The 20,657-nt window shown below is 41.3% G+C and overlaps 2 protein-coding genes across 3 annotated transcripts; both read right to left on the bottom strand.

Annotated features, from left to right (window-relative positions):
- Positions 1-976: 976 nt before the first annotated feature.
- On the bottom strand, positions 977-12,879 carry syngr2b (synaptogyrin 2b). The gene is made up of 4 exons (XM_014986574.2): positions 12,626-12,879; positions 7,442-7,679; positions 5,347-5,483; positions 977-2,924 (listed from the first exon to the last, which is right to left on the bottom strand). The coding sequence occupies exons 1-4, from the start codon at positions 12,734-12,736 to the stop codon at positions 2,682-2,684; spliced, it is 729 nt and encodes a 242-aa protein (XP_014842060.2). The 5' UTR covers positions 12,737-12,879; the 3' UTR covers positions 977-2,681.
- Positions 12,880-13,949: 1,070 nt separating this feature from the next.
- On the bottom strand, positions 13,950-20,628 carry LOC106917540 (Fc receptor-like protein 5). 2 transcript variants are annotated; one of them, XM_014986576.2, is made up of 13 exons: positions 20,468-20,628; positions 20,365-20,391; positions 20,149-20,275; positions 19,886-20,064; positions 19,112-19,295; positions 18,346-18,452; positions 17,737-18,009; positions 16,691-16,996; positions 16,515-16,616; positions 16,403-16,430; positions 14,853-14,901; positions 14,703-14,768; positions 13,950-14,627 (listed from the first exon to the last, which is right to left on the bottom strand). In XM_014986576.2, exons 1-13 carry the CDS (start codon positions 20,496-20,498, stop codon positions 14,526-14,528), a joined length of 1,581 nt encoding a protein of 526 aa, XP_014842062.2. In that variant the 5' UTR covers positions 20,499-20,628; the 3' UTR covers positions 13,950-14,525. The 2 variants fall into 2 exon arrangements, with proteins under 2 accessions (XP_014842062.2, XP_087865125.1); XM_088008999.1 differs by having other exon boundaries at positions 20,226-20,275; positions 20,365-20,494.
- Between the last annotated feature and the right edge of the window lie 29 nt (positions 20,629-20,657).

The raw sequence follows: 20,657 nt of genomic DNA, 5'->3' as shown, positions 1-20,657 counted from the left end.
AGGGTCGAAAATTTAATGTCTGTGAAATGGAAACAGATTTTGACTTCCTCCTCTAATTACTCTTAAGTTGCTTTCATCCTCCTTTACAGGATTTGGTTTTCATCGGTTCTGCATTTAAAGTCTGGCCACTGTGGAAGTACATTACACAAAATTGGACATTTTGAACTTTATCTTAAAAATAATAAAATGGAGAATTTCAAAATGTAATAAGCTGGTACTTGATGGTTAGCTTGTGTAGCTAGCCTGCAGCTAGCTGAGTAAAGTAGTGATATGTGGCTCGACTTCAGTCTCCACACTAACGTAGTTTGAGTTTTTCCAATCAGACATTGAGATGAACCATAGTGACATTCTTTCAGTCAGCAGCAGTGCTTGGCAACATGTGAAATCTGCTCCACACAACTGGAGAAAACTGTTACTTCCTTCGACATCCTGACCACTGCCTTCCTACGCAGTTCTGCTCTATTTTAAAGTACATTATTTCATCTCTCTCGAGTGCTCTGTCTGGGTTTTCTCTCATTGAAGTGGATTTCTCCGTAGAATTTCTATCAGGCTAATAAGTCGCGAGCGATGATGTTGCGTTTCTACGCTGTTTTATAATTGTCTGCCTGTAGTTTTAGCAATGGCAGCGGAAGAAGTGAACGAATCCATAAGTCTGTGTTTTTCACTCTTCCAAATATTGAATTAGCATCAGCACAGCCATCTTGTTTACTTCGACACTTCTCTGAAGGATGGTTGTTTACAGCGCACGCAATTTCCGGTTAGCGTCGAACTGGCGTATGTCACGGACATACGCCAACGTTAGCAAGTGAGGTTAGCAACCTCATCAACACTGTCCACGTCTCCAGGAAGCAATTATTTCTCAGTATCTGAGATCCCAGATCTTTTGCACGAAGCAAACATTAGGACAAGGAGCTGATTATTACCAGGCTAGCATTGAATACACAACCAGAGGAAACTAAAACATGCTATGTCGATGTTTTCCCCCCATTCATTAACCACTTGTTTATTATTTTAAAGCAAGAATCAAACAAGGTGCACATTATTTACACATATTTCAGAGCTCATTTGCTACAGTTATTCAGTAAATCGCAAATCCGTGGCCACATCACTTTTAGGCCCACATCATTTGCGGCACTTTTGGGGGGAAAAAAACAAAACAAAAACAAGCCGTTTAAAGTGAGAAATTAAAAGAAGCTGCTTCAGATGTCACAGTTCAACTTTATGCACAGATCCAAGAACTAGATTTTCAGCATTTGACACAGATGTTACAACTCAAAAATATTACCACAAGATTTAATCACATTTTAAACTCTTCGGTTCCCAAACCAGGTTAGTTGCGATCCTCCCAACATGTTACAACCACAAACTCCAGAGCATCTTGGCAAGATTTAATGGGACGTATGAAAACCTCTGCAGGGTGCTGTAAGCGGTTCTTAAAGGAGAGCAACTCTCCTGGATCTGTTGTCTTTGACCACCAGAATGATGTCGCAAGGCAGTTCTCAGTGCAAGCGAAGTCTTCTCTTCCTTCTTCTCTGAACCATATATGCACATTTTGCATGAAAAACGACAGACGTCACTACACCGTTTTCACAGATGACTCAAGAAAAACAATCTATTCACAGGTCTAAATTTAGCTTACACGACGGACCAAAACTGCTCTCTGATCTGCGCCAGAAAGAACCGACGGAGCAAATTAACTGCAAGCTCAGAGAGCAGTTTTTAGTGATCTGCAGATGTACCTTTGAAGCCTGTTAACTAAAGAAACCCATCATATCTCAGAAAACTAAAAATGTCAGTGTTCAACCAATGTAGGGTGCTTTTGCTCTGTTTTTGGGTGGTTGGAGGAAGAAATGCTGCACGAGAGAGAAGAAGAAAACATCCAGTGGACAGACTCGTTCAATAGGTGCTGCGTTATCTCCAAGCTCCTCCCTCTCCATCAGAAAGTTAGCTGCGAGTTCAAAGGTCAGTTCAACACATGTAAACCTTTTCAAACCAGCACACGTCTGTCACAGTTAGTACAGTCAGTCTGGTGGAAATGCTCAATCACTATGGCTTTAATGAGTTTAAGCAGCAAAGGAAAGGAAAACCTTTTCTGATTACTTATCACAGGATTTGTGTTACTTTTACAGAATCCATGATTATAAAATATAACTTAAATTAGTTTTTTTTTTTTTTTTTTCTTCCTCCACGAACCTTGTAACCCATTTGGTAAATTATATCACTACAGCTTTTTTAGCCATTTAAAGAAACAGAAAAAAAAAAAATCCTGAAAATCAAAACAACGAGGCACGTGACCGTCCCGTCTTCAGAACAAAGAGAAACACACGTTTGGCCTCCTCCACACTGATTGTTGCTCCTCTGCAGGACTGTTTTCACAGCAACGCCCCTCTCCCCTGCAGGTTCAGCTCGTCTGAGGTAAATGTTGCTTTTGCACACAGGTCAAAGGTCGCATTGCTCAAGCCTCTTTCAGTGTCTTCAGATCCGATCTCAGGCCCGTCGGCGTAAACGGCGTTCGCTCGTCGTCTCCAGCCGGCCGCCGCGAGGCTCAACGTCCTCCCCGGACTCTTTGAACAGTGTGTTGACTTGAATGTAAAACCGCATCGATACGATAGAGCTCTGCCGCTCAGCAGCGCCGCGTCGTCCGTCAAGGCCCCCCTCCCCCACGCCCCCCCTCCACTGCGTCAGTATTTGGGCGGCAGGTAGCTGGTGTCGCTCTGCGGCGGGAGGTTTGAGGTGAAGGGGGGCTGCTTCTGGGACTCGGGCACGTTGCTGGGGTAGGTGTAGGTGGTGGGGGTGTAGGTGGTGGGAGCGTAGGTGGGGGGGTACGGGGTGTGGATTTCCGGGGCCGGCTCCGTGTAGGTGGGAATGCTGACGTCGTCCACGCCCCGACGGAAACGGCCCAGGGCGAAGTAGGTCAGGATTCCCTGCAGGAGGAGAGGATGATTAGCAAGCCATCTACTTATTTTCCAGCAGGAAATCAACGGCGGTTAAAGATGTAACCGTTCAGGATTTAACGCAGATGAAAGATGCTTTTAAGAGCCAAAAACTTTAGCCCGTTGAGCTAAATGTGACTCTACAAGCGCTTGTGACAGCTATGGTGTGATATCTGACACAACTTATCTGTAAAATCCTGTGAAAGCTGATATATTCACAGCTTCCTGTTCGTCTGGAGGAAACCAGCAGGTCACGTTTCAAATGATGGGCAATGAGTTAGCAGTAAAATATTGTCTCAGTCAAAATTAGGGGACACCAATAAACGTAGAGTTTGGATCACAGCAGCTAGCCACCGGGGAACACCCAGCTGAAGGTCATGGCTCCTTTTTGGTTACACAACTGTACCACAACCTGTACACTTTATTTTAACTGGGTTTGAACCTGTGTTTTCCATTACAACCCATGTTTTTTTCCATTATCTACAATGACGCGACTGTTTTGGCTGCTGCAGATTCTCATCTCATCTGTGTTATGCAATAACCTGCTACCGATTTGCTTTTCCTGCTCAGCGAAGAGCCGTCGTTTCCTTTTATAAAGCTTAGCATGATGCTCGTAAAGCAGGAGAAAAGAACCTTTTCTGTAAACCTTACTCTGCACAAAATTAATTTGACCAGCAATGAAATTAGCAAGAAAACAGTCAAAACAAATAGTAAGCAAGCTAGCATTAGATTAGCAAGGAAACAGTCAAAAACAGTCAAAACAAATAGTAAGCAAGCTAGCGTTAGATTAGCAGTTCAGCAAACTGCTCTGCATTAAACCTTAATCAGCAGGAATGTGTGCCTGATAACAGAAACATTTATGGATGTAAATACAAACAAAACGATAATTCTTTTTCCCCAATTAATAATTAGACTATTAGCAATCACTCTGAAAGGGCTGGAAATGAAATCTTGTGTTTTGTGTCTCAGACTCAGCAGCACACGGAAGTCAGACAATGCTGACTTTGAACGCGGTTGAGGCCAAAGAGACGTCTTGTTCTTTCAAACCTGTCTACTTAGAGGGAAAGTTTTGTCTTATTTAACTGGAGACTTGCTACAGGCAGTGAGATTTTCTCCAAAAGGACAAAAAGGCCACAGCAGATAAATCATCATTGAACTTATGGCATTAAATAAGCAACAATTTCACATGCGTTTGTTTTTACCAGCTGGTTTAAAGAGGTTTAAATATTTCGCTTTTCTTTACAAGGTAGGACGTTTTCAAGACCTGAGAAAAGTTGAGCCATTATTGCTCAACAGGTTAGCTAAGTAAAAAAGCTTCCAAAAATATTCAGAGGCAGCCTGGACTCCAACATACCTTGGATGTTTTTCTTTTTTTACAAACAGAGGAAGTTCAACACCATTGTTAGCCTCCACAGGAGCGACCGATGAGGTCATGAAGAGGCAACAGCAGAGCAGCTAAACCTCACAACACGACTCGTTTACCAGGAGAGAAGTGGAACAAGGATGTGGAAAGGGAGAGAAAACTGCTAACCGCTAACACAAACGTTACGGCTAACATAGGGTTTAATCACACAGAAGAGATTCGTTTGGAAAGAGCTTTGATGGAAATGACCAAAACTTGAGCTTTTTCTGAGTAAAGTTGAGAAAGAACCTCTTTCAAATCCAATTTTTTTTGCAGTCAGCGAACACAGCATCTCAAAGCGCTATCAGGTGACCAAACAGCAGCAGCTTTCAATAATGAAGCTGTTACTGTGCGATTATAAGTATTAATATATAGTCAAACTAACCACAACTAACAAGACTTGTAATAAGAAGCCCAGGAATGGTACAGCAGTTTTCACTTTATCGTTATTTCCGAGTTTTCAACCTCTGTTTGTTGCAGAAAATGCTGGATTTGGAAATGTAACCCTATTTTGGAAACCTCTCTTTGGGAGACACACGGAAGCTACTGATGCTAACCTTGCTAACCACTAATAAAGGATGTAAGAGATGTTTTAAAATGCCAACTAATCAGTTTGTCAAACTGGTTAGATTAAAACGAATAAATCAGTCATGGCTAGAAATATACTTTAAATAACATTTTATATGTTTTATGGTCTAGGTCTTAAAGGACTAAATGGCTACACAATTTGGAGTGCTGGGTGCGTCTCTATTGAGAACAAAAGGTCTCAGCAGTTACTAAACAATGTATAATTATAAATTCATGTACATATAATTATCTGGTCAGAATTTTTCATCAGCTTTCTAATGAGGTTAGTTGGTAGCCGTGAATGAAAATGATTCGGAGACGTTTTCTTGCTCATAAACAGCCTCCGTCAACCATTCCACTCAGAGAGTAAAATGTCTTTTGCAAACCAACGCTGAGAGCCTGAGAAAACGTCAAGGAAGCAAACACAGCGGCCTTTGTGCTCACCCATGTGGCGATGGAGAAGAACGAGAAGGCAATGGTGGCGCGCGCAGCGTCCTCGGGGATCGCAATGACATCAAGAGTGCGAGACCACTGGCTGGTCAAAACGCAGAAACACACGAACCACAGGAAGGTCCACGCCCCTGGAAAACACGGAGAGAGCGTTGTAAAAACACTCACTTGCTTTTTAAAGTGAAAACTGTGAAATAAAGAGCAGGCAAGCTTGACATTTGCTTGTAAAACAACAGCTAAAAGTGGATCCATCTGCTCAGCTGAGCACAAGCTGTTGTTTCTTCTCAAACCAACACTTCTTTGTTTGCTTGAAGAATGGCCGATTGTTAATGTGTTGTGTGCAGCCGATAAGCGTGCATTTCATCAGAATCTGCCGGGTCATCCTCCCGCCGCTCCACCCTGCTTCGCAGTAAGTACAGAGTTAAGCACAGAAAAATTCACCATTATATCCAGGAGATGACGATGACGATGCCCGGAGATTGAGCTTGCAAGTTAATTAATAGAGTTATATATTCAAATTTCCTAGCAAAAGACTAAAGGCAGATTATAAAAGGACCCTTAAATCATCTGTTGACAAAGCCAATGCAAAATATCTCCCAAAGTGGGTAAAACAAAATATCTCTGCAGATAGATTTCATTACTAAAAAAGTCAAGATAAGAAAAAAAGAAAAACAGCAACAAAAAACCCACAAAACTGCAAAAAGGTAAAAGTATAATTACAATATTTTGTGCATTATTGAGTGCGAATGTTCACACATGCGCTCTATATTATACAAGGACTGATTCTCATCGCCTACTTTCAGGAAGGAATAAAAACACCAATATAACAAAAATACAAATAAAGTTACAACGATGTAGATTCTCAGAGATCCATGACCTGAAAACTTTGTCCTTTTTTTTTTGCTTCAATGTGTGATTGTTTTACAGTTTCTTACTCGTTTAGCATTATGTCAGGGATTGGTTGGCCGACTCATTGATCGACACAGATATCGATGCTGTTGTTCTGATCGGTTGCCAAGCAGCAGGTCTGGTCTTTATGTGAGGGTTGACCTGATTAGAGCTGATGGCGACGAGCAGAGGGAGGAGTTTTCCCCCTTTGAAAAGGAGGGCAAAATGTTTACCAACCTCCTCTCACGGCCCACTTTCACGTGGCCACTTTATTAGGTACACATCTTCAAACGTGAAGGCAGAATCAGGAGAACGGACTGGCTTCGACTGTGGCGTGGCTCGTGGTGCGAGAATTTAATTTAACAGACTTTGACTGTTTGTTGAGTATAGAGAGAATGGTGCGAAAAGACAAATCGCCCAGTTAGCAGTAGCCGTGTTTGATAGATGTCTTGACGTCTGAGCAGTGAAAGAAATATAAAAGGCAACAATAGCTCAAACAGCCATTTGTGGCAAACGGTAAAAAGACGTGCTGCGGCATTCAGACGGTAGCGTCAGAATTAGACGTCAACAGCATGAAAGTATGGATTCATCCCGTCTTGTAGCAACTGTTCAGGCTGGGGGAGGTAGAATGGTAGGGGTGATCTTTTCTTGGGACACTTTAGACCCTTTAATACCAGGTGAGCATCATGTAACACCACTGCTGACAGGAGTATTGTACCTGATAACCTCTATCCCTGTATGACCACAGCGTACCGCTCTTCTGATGGGACAAGCGAGTTCACTGGACTCCAGTTACCAGATCTCGACCCAACAGAGCAGCTTCACCAACAACAGAGGGTCCAACCCTATTGGGTTGGACCCTCTGAGAAGAAGGCGTATCTAATAAAGTGACCACGAATTTGAAAATCCAACAAGTTCAACGGCAGCTTTCATTATTCACAGCCGAGGTGCGAACGAGTCGACCGTAAGGTTGAGGTCGCGGGAAGCGTCTCTCCCCAGACTGCTGGATCTTAAGTATGAACCAGCTGCATCGCTTTTATAAAATGTACAAACAGATCCTCTTACACCTACATGTCATCCATATAATGGAGACCAACTTACTGGATTAACAATTGTGCTAAAAACTTGAAGATGAAGAAGATGGGAACAAAAACAAAACAAAAAACACTGATTGATGCAGCCAGCAAAGTCCACCACTCACCTGAGAATCCAAGGTCCGCTATGACGATGTACTTCCTGTCCTGGGCGTTGCTCATAAAGGGAATGTAAATATCCAGCATGAGAAAGCCCACGCAGGCCAGGAAGGCTATCACCCCGATTCCCACGGCATACTGACACGCAGAGTCGCTCTGGTTGAAGATGCACTTTGCCTGGGCGCTGCTGGGAGGGTTGACGTACCCCTCCGTGGTGATGCAGGCGAACACCACCAGGGCAAACACCTTCAGACGAGAAGAGAGAGAAAAAGAGGCAGTCGTTATAAAAAATACAAAAAAAGACATTTGTTTTAGGCTTTGACACTTTAAAGCTGGCCTCTCTCCTGCTCTTTCTGACACTCCACCTTCAGCAAGTCATCACGGCGTTCCTCCATCTTGCTGCCTTCTACTAGTCTTAGCAACGTTTGATGGAGAAGTAGTTTGTATCATGAACTCAGCAAAGAAGTTCCACCAGGTGTGTGCTAATTGCTGCTGCCGCTAGTCTGGAGGAGTTTTGTGGAAATTGGAGGCGCTTTGTGAAACCAAGCGTTGCTGCACCTCTGAATGGTTGCCATGGGAGATTCAAGGATTTTTTTCAAACATGCATGAAAGAATCAAAGGATAAGATGATATAAAGCTGAAACAAAAGGTTAGTTTACACCTTATTTTAGCCTTCAGGCAGGGATCTGGTTCAGTTTATGAAAGCAGTAAAAGGAAATGTCTAAAAAAAAACTGAATTCAACTTAATTTCTATGTAAAAGAAAAATGAATTTGCTTGGCTTTCATATTAGCAACATAATTTTATGTTTTGTTGTTCGACAACGGGAGGCAGGACTATGAAAGCATCTTGTATTTGCTTTCCACAGTCAGGTAATAGAATAACAAGATTAAACTGCGTCACAACCAGCCCCGTTTCTCACTGCTGACACTTTAAATGCCCCTCCCGTCCCCCTGCTGCCCCGTGGTTGCGGTCGGCCGCTATCCGCTCTGATTACTTGCTACACCATATGACCTCATTTTGGGTGCAGCTGCTAGCCATGTGATGCCTGAGATGCCACCAGCTCCCTCCACAACACTCATAATGGGAGCGGAGGGAGGAGGAGAACGCAGCAGGAGCTGAAAAATGGAGGTTCAGGTTGAAGCTTAAGGTGTATGACAGGACAGATGGTAAATATATAATTTCCCATGAAAGAATCATGATTTCCTCTGTAAAAACATGTGTCTAAAAATCAAAACCCAGATTTATCCCCCATTTAAAGCAACCTCCAACTGATAAATTATTCAACACTGACTTTTTAAACTGGCTTTACTAAACATTAGATTTGCCTTTACAAGTACGGACTACTAAAACTGCTGAAACTTTTAAATCTTTGCTCAAAACTCATTTTTGTTCCCTGCGATTCTTTCATAGCAACAGTCTGTGTTGTATATTTGTATTTTGTTTCAGCCTTATTTTTTGCTCTCTTGTTCTTATTGTTGTTTATCGTGTTTTACTTTATTGAATTGTAACATGTTGGTAAATGTTTTTATGCCCTACAGGGTTTCCTCCAGTGTATTATAAGCCTGGCGGCCCACCAGGCTTTACTTGTGTTCCCACCAGGCTTGGCATTGTTAATTTATTTTATTTTTTTAATTCTGCTTTCTTTAAGACTTTACAGTTGGTGTTTAGGCATTAATCGTCCAGTTTTCCAATAATGCATAAATATCAAGTGATATTTCCAAATTTCCTGTCAACTTTAAACATTTTTTAACTCAAAAACATGAGTTAAAAATGGCGCCCGGGGTTAGCAAGTTTTCTGGCGGAAATCCTGCCCTATATAAGTAAATTGATGTTGGCATAGATGCTTGTCAGGAAAGTCATTTTTAACGAATGACTTTATCACTGAGCATAATCTCCGTGTTATGTTTTTAGCAGAAACATGATTGGATGAAAACAGTGATCAATATCCAATATCTACTATCAAACATGTAACACACAATCGAAGGACAAAGTCTGGGCTTATCAGTAAGTGTGTTAATATTTCATTGATCTCTGTAATTTACATCTAATCCACATGGAGAACTTCTCTAGTAAGAAGAGAAAGAAGCGATTGTCGAAAGGTTAAAAAAAGATGGCCGAAAACTCAACATCGCTGCAAACTCTTGAAAGAAAGGATGAACATATATCACTTACCCTGAAGCAGGTGAGAGAATCATTATTCTCTGAAATCATTAATAAAAATATTGACCCTGCTTGTGTCTTGTTTGCCATGGATGAGTGACTAACAAACCCTCCTGTGACTGCAATGAATTCGCTTCTTACAGAGAAAATTCTGAAAATCAGAGGCTTAATCATCATTATCAAGGCCATTACTAAAGTTATGTCTAATCAATATCAATCTGGAGACAATACTGTTCAACCAACTCAATAAAAAAAATAAACTAGAAGGAATTATAAATCATACAAGCTCCTTTTCCTGCTGTCCTGATATCATACCCACAACTTTCCTGAAGAAAGGCCAGCCTGTCATAAACTCATCCCTCTCATCAGGTGTTTTTAAAAACATCAGTTATCAAACCCTTGATTAAAAAAACAAATCAATCTGGACAAATCACTACTGCAGAATTACAGGCTGATCTCCAACCCATCACCACAATCACTGAAATACCTGCTTTAATGGTTAAACAGCTTCCTAACAATGACAAACGCTTTGACATCTCAGTCCGGTTTCCGTGGTTACCACAGCACTGGGACCGCCCTCGTCAAGGTGTGCAGTCCACATAAATGCAGACTGTGGAAGAACCACAGTGCTGGTTCTGTTGGACTTAATGGGAGACAGTGGTCGGAGTTCGACCTGTGACCTGGTGGGTCGCGGGTTCGAATCCCAGCTCCATCTTCCTCAGTTGTCGTGTCCCTGGGCAAGGCACTTCGTCGGCCTTCTGAGTCTCTGTTGCCCCGTTATTACAGCTAGAAAGTACTGATCAGACCCCAAAATGTGGATGACACAAAGACACATGAGGGCAATTACAAAGTTGGTCTTCTATCACCTGAAGAACATTTTCGAGATTTAACGTCTCAGCAAGATCTGGAGAAAGGCCTCCATGTGTTTTCTTTCTCTAGTGCTTTGTTTAGTCGAATTAGTGTCTTCACAGGTCTGATTAAAAAAAAAAAAGATCAGACAGCTGCAGCTGATCCAGATGTGAATCTTCTTACTAAAACCAGGAAACCAGAGCAAACCACCCCATTTTTAAAGTCCTTACACTGGCTCCCTGTAGCTCAGAGAAGTAATAATTGTAACTTTTAAACATCTACAAAAAGTAAACTATGCTTGCATGAACTGTACAGAACATTAGTAGTTGACCTTTGCAGGTTTTCTTCATTTCAGATCATAATGGTGACTACAATCCAGTGGCTACAATCCACAGTAAGGTGACTTCTCTTAATCCTAGATGAGCTAAAGCACATCGTGGGACCAGAAAAAAAACAAAAACCAAACAAACAAAAAAACAAGATTAAAGTTAGGTTTAAATCCCCAGATATAGACTCTGATCTGGTATGAAGGAATTGCAGATGAGTTGTACACAGCCGCAGCAGCAAGCATGCAGTGCATTTACCCAGGGAGAGCAGTAGATGACCAGGAGTAACAGGAAAGGGTCAGCAGGTGGGGGGAGGTATCACCTTACCTGCCCATTCAGAGCCCCTGTTTACCAGCAACACACTCGTCGTCTCCCTCACACACACACACACACACACACAGTGTTTCCAAAGCACATACACGACGGCGGCAGCCAAGGGCATGTTCTGTCCTCAGCCCTCATCTGACAGCCTGAACGCAGAACTTTATCTGGATCGAAATGCACATTTTGACTCCTCTGAATCTGGAGGGTTTCATTTCTCATGATTATCTGAATTAGACAAAGAGAGTCTGGACGGTTTCACTCCACCAGGAAGCGACTTCAGGACACGGGGGACGGAAACCTTCACACTCAAAGTCTGAGTCAGACCCAAGCAGGCGAAGCCGGCTGTAGTCTTAGAGGGCGCAAAATTGTGCAAATGATTATTTTAGTAACCGATTAGAAAGATTATTTTGACGATTAAACTGATACATATTCTACATTTTTGTCATTTAACTTCTTAAGTCCTTTTTTATCCAGTATTACAAATACATTAAATAAATGATTCAATTCCTTAAAGTAAGAAGAACATTTTATTGCCTAAAATGCAACAACAAAGGATTCTTTTAGTAAACTTGAGCCAGGTGAAGCTAAAACTGTAGCACTTTAGGAGTAGCACTGAGGTGTTTTTGTCCTAAATGCAAACGTATATAGTTTTAGTACAGTTCTGGCCTTAATTAATGCTCCAAAAACATGTCCCACCCACCACCCCACTTAACGATTAATCTGTTACTAAATTTGTTGACGGTTGTTTCAATAATCGATTAATCTAATTAATTGTTTCAATCCTAATCACTGGCAACAATGATGTCACAGCCCCTCCTCTAACCTAACCTTACACCCCTGGGCGCACAGACAGAGAGCTTTAACTGCATCCTCCACATCTCCTACTATGTGTTTGGTCAGTTTCAATGACTCTGTTACTCCATTTTAGGTTAACATGGTTACAGTCACATTTTCAGCAAAAAAAGAAAAGAAAGAAAAAAGAGATTATAATCTAACAACCCTGAAGATCATGCTACCAAAACTGGCTCTGGCCCTTCTGAATTAGGCCCTGCTTACAGTAAATATATTACTGTGTTTCACAAGACACAATAATGCGAATTTATATTTAATAAAATTACCTAGCAACAGGTGATCACACAAGCATATCCCTTGAGCGCGAGTTACCACAATTTCTCCTCATAAGCGCCTCAACTATAGTCGTTTTCGTCTATTGCACAACATGGAAGTAGGACAGAGTTAAGGTCAGAGAGTAACTGCAGCGTTCAGACGCTCAGTTCATCCCGGAAGTGAAAATCTTTTTTGACATTTGTCTGCCTTTTGTCTGGAGTGTTGATCTGTCACCGCGCAGGCTGCAAAAAAAAAAACCCCAAAAAAACAACCAAAACAAACAAACAAACACGGAGACGCACCATGAAGAAGCAGTTTTAACTCCCCAGTTTACTTATTTAAAACCAGAGAGCACCTGGTTACATATTAGGTTAAAATATCCACCGGCTCTGTTTGAGCCTGAGCTCCTCCAGCCTCTCACTCACCCAGCTGAGGACCCGCACGATTGTTTGCGGCTGTCGGATGAACTTGTAGAAATCGAAGCCTGCTCCCGCCAGAGCGGCTCCGTACGCACTCGCACCTCCGTTCTCCGCCATGTCTGACCCTGGGAGTGGAGCCGATCCCCCGGACAAGAGAAGAGAGCCTCAGGGCTTAGATGAACCAAAGCTAAAAAATAAAAAAGTGCTGCCACCTCCTGAGAGCGTTTCTCTGAAGTGAGAGCCGCACCAGGAGGAGGGGAGCGGCGCTGAGAGGGGCGGAGCTGCCGGGGAGCTGAACGACCGACAGTCAGTGCTACTTTTTCACAAACACATTGCTTTTTTTTTTTTTTTTTTAATCCTTGCGCCAGAATTACAGTAAAATTTGGCCAGTTTGACTTCCGCGCCCCTGTTTCTCCTGCTGCACAGCTCATCTTTGATATGTAGGTCCAAAAGAAAAATGCTTAGTTTTTCTTCAGGATTTCTTTCAAACAATCCAGTTTTTTTTTTAAACATTTAAATGATGCGAGAACATTACCGTGGATTAGAACTATTTAAAAGTTGAAATTATTGGGTACGTTTTGCTCCAACATTTACAATAAAACCTGAAAAAAATTCTGATCCACAATCACAAAAATGCCCTATTTAGATATTACCTTGAAATGTCCAACAATTGGTCTCCTATTGAAGTTTTGTCTTGTAAATGGGATAAATGTTTTAATACAGATTTTATTTAACCCAAAGGTCATGTACATTTTAATATAGTATGACGTTTTCACCATTAAAAACAGCAACAGAGAATGTCTTTGTTGAAATAAAAGAGATTCGGCTTCGGTTCTCCTCATAATTAAACAAAAACCTGATCATTTTTCCTGAAAACAAGAACTAAAGATGCTATTTTTTTTTCAATGTTGCTCACCTGCAGGTTGATGAAACATTTTTTCCTTTCTTAACCTTGACAATATTATGAACTCAAGGCTCTTGTCCCAAGCATCATCATCTGATTGTACCAAATTATTGGTACAATAATTTGTACCACTCGGCGCATAAGAAGATCTGATTTTTATTTTTGCATGATTGATCAGTTAAACAAAACTAAGTTTGCAGCTGCTTTCAGTCAAACTTTCAGAATTCAGTTTCACCTTTTTGATTAATGCAGGAAAATGATTACAGCTTTTATTTTTAGCCAATGTGAAAAAGCAAAGAGAACAAAAGAGAGTTAAACACGAGTGCATCAATTAAATAAGACCAGTTTACAAATGATAATACTATTCACAGGGTAATTGAGATGTTTTATCATTATTTTTAAAAGTGATGAATTAATGAAATGTAGTTTGTGTTGAGTCGAGTTTATTTCTGTAGCGTATTTCAACAACAGGGCAGTTCGAATACAGAAACCAGCTATGAAACTGGTTAACAGCCTTCAGATGATGAACTATGAACATGATTGAGTTTCAACATGTTTAACTTCTTGTTCTTGCTAGTTGCACAACACTGGTTGGTGGCGCACATTCAGGACACTCAGAAAGTTATGACCAAACCAAGTGCAAACTCAGCAGAAATACAAACTCTTTCGGTTCCCTCCTCTGCAGTTTAGCAATGGATAGTCAATGCTTTAGGCGCAGTCTAATTCCTGGCCATCCATTGACAGGTTTCAGGGAATTTCAACAGCAAGGCACAGTCACAAATGCTGAATATGTTGTTTTTTTATGCAAACTTGTGTAATATCCCAAGTAAGTAAGTTGATGTTATGTTGCAAAATGTAAGAAAGAGTTCAAGATATTTGACTAAAAATCACTGCTTATTTTATAAAAACACCTTTAACATCATTTTTGCTAAAACCATTACTGCAAATATCTACACTAAAATGGCACCAAGGTATAGATTATCAACTCCAAATGCATTTATTTTAAAGTTCTAGTGTTCGGTTTGAGTCTTCATCAGCCTCATTCTCCAGTGTCCGTCTTTCCTGCTCGATCTGAGGCCATTCGTCCTCAGAGGCTTCAGATTCCTGACCAGGACATGAGGAGAGTAGTTTGAATATTTATTAATAATGGCTGAATATTGAACCGAACGATGGAGTCACCTGATAAAGTTCGTCCTCTCTTGGTGCTTTCGCCACCTCAGGGTCCTCGTTGTACTCTGTCCAGTCCTACAGGAGAAGATTTATGTCAGGCATTCAGGCTGGTGGTGCCACATGGTGGAAACCTTCAGGTTTGGAGGAATGCCGACTTACCATCTCGATCGCAGATACAACAGGTCTGTCGTCCATTACAAAACTCGACCTAACAGTGAGTTTAAACACATTTAGCTTGTTCGCCTTTCAGAAACATTTTACGTAAGTTTCAGCTCCTGACTCTTAGGATCTGTGTAATCGTTTGGGAAAATACAACCAAACAAATTTACACTGTGATGAAGACGTGCAGGGTATTTATTATCGGCTGGAACTCAAGTGGGAGGTGTGGGATTGTGGTAAAATGGTTTCTCCCAGAAGAAGCAACAAAGCATACGCCATAGTGTTGCTTCGTCTTTGAACAAAGATGCAGCTGAAACCGGATATTTACATACACTGTTTTTTTTTCTTAAATCTGACGTCAAATCAGACTAACCCTTTCATGCATGAATTATGATCCTTTGTGTCAGGATTTTTTTTTCCATTTTTTATTTTCTTTTCTTAAGGCATAAAAAGGTAGGAAGAAAAATTTAGTAATTTTTTTTAGGTGATCAATTGTAATTTTCTCCAAATACAAAGTTGTTATTTAAAAAATACATCAGTAGTATTGTTATTGAGGGGTTATCTGATGTCACGATATTTTTTTTACCGTCTACAGTAGAAGGAGGGACCGGGTCAGTCGGCATGCTTGTTTGTCTATCGGCCATATTGGGTTTAACAAAAATTATTTCTTGCATTTGCAGCTGATGGCCAGTATTTTATGATGCATTAGTGTCCACTTCAGTGGTCTGTGTGCATTTATAACATAAAAATCCACAAGAAGCACAAGAAAATCGGCTTTTAGACAGCTGTCCACTGTAGTGACCACTATGCATGAAAGGGTTAAACACTTTGCTGTTTTAAGTCAAGATTGCAAAACTACGTCTGTTTGCGAAACGTCAGAAAATTTTAGATTAGTTTCTATTTCACTAGACGACAAGACATGTTTACAAAAATCAAAAGATTTATCCCCGAGTCATTTTCCAACTTTAACCTAGTTTTTTTTTTTTTTTTTTTTTTAATCCTGCTTGTGGACTAATGGCATCTTCCTCATTAAATGGCCTTTCACCCCATGTAAGTACAGGACTTTTTACAACACTGTGAAATAAGTGTTGTTACACTTGAAATAAGTGTAACAACACTTATTAGTGTTGTTACTAATAAGTAACAACACTCTTACTAGGTTCAGTCGCCTTCTTCTGATTTCATCTTTAGGTTAATAACAAAAAATATTCTGGCAATTAGTAATCTCAAATCTCCATCACTTTATTTTCATACTGAATTATGGTCAAAACTAATGAGGGAGGTTCTGAAAGAATTTTGTGGGAGCTGGATTATGAAGACGGTAAGAGACAAATCTATGGTTTATAATGTTTTAACAAAACCTCGCTTCACAAATCATGACCTATTCCTTTAAAAGCAGCTGTGACGCTAAAGAAAAACTGGAATAGAGACATTTTAATTTTCACTTTGAATCTAGGAAGTCATTCGTTATCTTTTCCTCCAAAGAAAGAAAGAAAAAAACCCATCTTAGATTACTCTGTTTTCCAATAAATAAAAAAAAAAACACTCACTCTGACTTCTGTTGAGATTGTTTCCACCCTGAAACAAGAACGGAAAAATGTTCAGCATCTCCCCTTCACAGCAAAGGAAGACGTACAAACATATGAGATCAGGCGAACTCACTGAAGATGACGCCTGACAGACAACAAAACAACACCAGGAAAATCAGGAGCGCGAAACAGCTGAAGACCACAGCCACCACTAAGGTTGGAAGGCGATTCAGCACTAGGGAGAAAAACGGGAAATCGGTCAGTGATTTGTCTCAAGGAGACGTTGTTCAAGCAGCATTCAGCGTCTACCTTCTTTGTCCACGTAAAGCGCTTTGCTGCTTATGACTGTGCTGTTGTCGAAGCTGTCCCACACTTCACAGCGGTACTTTCCGGCGCTCCGCCTCCCCACGGCCAGCAGCAGGACCGACTGCTCCGGCGGCAGATCCACCACGTAGAAGAAGCTGCCCTGCTCATGTAGAGGTGTTTGGTTGAGGTACCACTGGAAACGAGGGTGAGTTCCCTTTGCCGCCTTGCAGTAGAGCCTCAGGCCAATGACGGCATAGTTATCTCCCATGTCATATTCAGACTGGACCGTCACGGGGCCGGCGACTGACACTAGAGAAAGGTTAAGAGAGACACAAAGTCAGAGGGACTGTAAGCCGTTGGCTTTTTTTGACCTTTTGCTGCTCTGCCCACTTTTACTGTCTCAGTTCGAGTTAAACTGTGTGCAGTTCTGGTTTAACTTAAACCGAACCCCGACCCAGCAGAAATCCTTGTCTTGTTACAGTCGATGCATCTCATTGAGCTCATGAACTCTGAATAAGATGTATTTAACATTCAACGTAAAAATAAATGATAATACGAGGTGCAATAATCTCCTGTATGCTCTTCTTCTTTGACGCCTTCTGCCATTTCCAGTATCACATATAAAAACACAACAGCAACCATATATTTGATCAAATCAAACTATGTTTTTTAATCGTTTTGATCTTGCATACATCTATTTAAGTTTAAAAACACAAAAGCAATAAAACAACAAGGTTATTTTTTATTTTATTTTTCTTTTGTTTTGAAACAGAAAAACCAAAGATCGAATCGTAACGGATTGGGTTTCTTCCATTGTAGCCGAATGAAACGCTTCCCAATGAATGTAAACACAATGAAGTAACACCATAAACTCCTAATGTTGATAGCATTTGTACTGCAGCACAGCTAACTGCAGCAGGAAGTCAGCAAAGAGTTTGGGATTTTCATGATAAAGTTTTATTTTTTGGGGGGTGTAGCACTTATTTTGGTAAGTATTTACTGCAGATCTACAGAGAAAGAAAAAAACACAGCAGAGTTTTATTACCTACCGACTTCAAAAGGCAGCCATCGACTGTATTCAGTCTGGTTCCCGTTGCTGGCCCGACACTGCAGCCATCCAGAGTGCTGGTCCATGACCACTGGAAGAGTGAACGTGGCGTGTCTCTCTGTAAAGCTCTCCGTGAGCATCAGCTTCTCGCCCATGTAGAGCGAGAAGCTTATAGGAGGATCGCCTCTCTCAGCCTGGCAGGTGATGCTGGCCGAATAGGAGCCATTACCCCCCTTCACCACGGTGAATGAGATGTCAGGGGTCGACACCAGATCTGAGGAAACACAAACGAGGAGGACGTCGGTTCTGCTGGGCTGAATTGTGGCGCCTCACAAGAGTATTAAACCCCTTTAAGCTGTTCCACATTTTGTCGCGTTGCACATTTTAAAATGCATTTGATTGAAATTGTACTCGAATCAGAAATTTCTTTCACAGAACGGCTGGATTTGAGATTAGGTTACTCACTTTACTAACGACTTCTGACAGAAACAGGTTGTAAACGGAACTGTTTTAAAAAAAATCTCCCCAATAAAGCACATCAACATTTGTGGTTGCAACATGACAAAATCTGGTTTAGCTACGTTTGCAAGTCACGATGTAATCTTCCAACCTTTGACGGTGATAACGAGGTCTGAGCTGTTGGAGGTGAACCATGTCGTTTCGTTGAAGACGTTTTTAGCCTGGCACATGTAGGCGCCGCCATCTTCAGAGGACGCTCTAAAAGAGACGCAGATCATGTTGACTCTAAACAAGCAAACACTTTACTCTTACAACCGAAACAGATTATCACCAAAACAGACGACATCGTGTTTTATGTTTGCACATCGGCAGCGACTTCAGTCTCGTTTCAGCAACAGTGCAGATGTTGACATGTAAGATCTTTAAAGGGACCAGGAGGGAAAATATGGGTAATTCACAAAGAACATAAATTTTCTCTGTTTATTTTGTGCTATTTTTCATTATTCAGTCATAATTTCTTATTTACGGAGCAGATTTCACTAAATAAGCGCAGACTCGTGAAATGCAGCTAATGCAAGCAGTTCACACTTATTCTCACACCAGGCTGCAGCCACAAACACAGCAGGCGGAAAATTAACCAGAAAAACAATTGTTTCCTCACAAAGACCTCATCTCATTGCCTGATGATTTTCTTCAACAAACTTAAAGAATTACATAAAAACTGTTCTGAATTTTTACATCAATAAGTAGCATTCAGCACTGCTGCAAGTTTCAAAAGACAATTGACATGTGGAGAATTAGATGGAGGCACAAACGTGGGTTTGCCCACGTTTAGCCATTAGTTTAAAAAGCTCCAGTAATTTAACGCTCCGGTCTTAAAGGATTTCTTTAAAGCCATGCTTTGTGCCATCACTGACCTGGTGACTATTAACCGGTTGTCTCCAATCCAGCGGCGACGAGACGGAGAGACGAGGTGCCCATTGAGAAACCAGTTGTAGGAAACGTGATTTCCAGATTGAACTTTGCATTGCAGCTCCAGCTCGGTTTCCTCATAGATCTCTGTCGGACCCGTGTAAACGATCGCAGCGCCGACGACTGGCACTGCAAAACAAACGGAAAAAACAAACCACATAAACGTCACTACCACAGCTGTCAGAAAAGAGATTATGCAAAGATTTTATCTTTCGAGCTTCTGTATTTGAATTTTTTTTTAATTTGTCTTCTCTGTACTCATTTAGCAGATCATAAGATTATTTCAGTGACATTCAACCTGTTCCCCATGAAACCACGCGATACTGTAGTAGTGCAGCCCTACTTTATAAAACCTAAATAATGTGCACTTCCATAACTAATCAACAACATGCAGAGATATGATCTTAATAAGGATGTATTTAGTTTACACGACTGTGTAATTTTGATTCATTGAATGCTTGTGTTAAGATATGATTATGTATTTGTGAGGTCTCCTAAAACGCCTTCTTGAAGATAAAAAAGGTGAATTTCCCCACCGAGGAACAATAAAAGGAACTTCTACTCTATTCTGTCTTATTGAATTTGACAAAGTGTGTGTAAATAAGACTTCATGCCATTGATGAGTGAAATTAACCAGAGTTGAACTGTTGCTAAGTGTAACCTTATATTTTAAGGAAACAGTTTTCAATGCATAATTCGTCCTCCTCAACGGGACTTACCAATAACCCTTAAGAAGTGCGCTTTGCTGACAGTCTCGTTTATTTTGGTGTCGTTTTGTGCGCTGGCCACACACTCGAAGTCGCCCTCGTGCTTAGCTTTGATAACCAGGGAAAAGTTTCCCGTCTCCTCCCCGGCTAGGAGGGTGTATTCTCCAAACATTTGTTTACGGTCATCCTTCCTGAAGACAGGAATTTCAACATGTCTCCCGTTGCTCCATTTCTCCGAATGCGTTTAACTCCTACTGCAACTTGACTCTACTTACCTGTATAATGTCAGAAGAATCATTTCATTATTTTCTGAACTGGGAATTTCACACTCAAAGACAATGACGTCTCGTACCAAAGCCTGCGAGGGGCCGTGGAGTCGCGGCTGGTCCAGTTGGAACTGATCTGTTGGGGAAAAAAGAAGAAAGAAATCCCTAAGAGCCACCAGCATTCCTCGCCGGACGGCACACAAATGATCATGAAAATGTACTTACTGCTCTCTTTTGTGCAGCAGCACAACCCTGTAGGAATGGAGATGAAATGTTAAATTATTTCAAAATCCTCGACACTCGGTTGAGTTTCTGCCTGCCTGCTTACCCAGGATGGCCAAAAACACAGAAGCAAACATGCTGAAGTCGTTTTACGCAGCGGGAGGCTTTGGATGGAGTAAAATCGGAGGGAATAAGTGGCAGTTGTAACTGGGTGGATGAAGCCGTGCGTCTGATTACCTTACAGGCAGAGAAATGTGCAGGCGGCTGATAGAGCTGCAGGCCAACGCCTCCAGAGC

The sequence above is a fragment of the Poecilia mexicana genome, unplaced genomic scaffold, assembly GCF_051168715.1.
Source record: "Poecilia mexicana isolate PSO_F unplaced genomic scaffold, ASM5116871v1 scaffold_1, whole genome shotgun sequence".
Classification (NCBI taxonomy): domain Eukaryota; kingdom Metazoa; phylum Chordata; class Actinopteri; order Cyprinodontiformes; family Poeciliidae; genus Poecilia; species Poecilia mexicana.
This window is presented reverse-complemented; position numbering and strand designations above follow the sequence as displayed.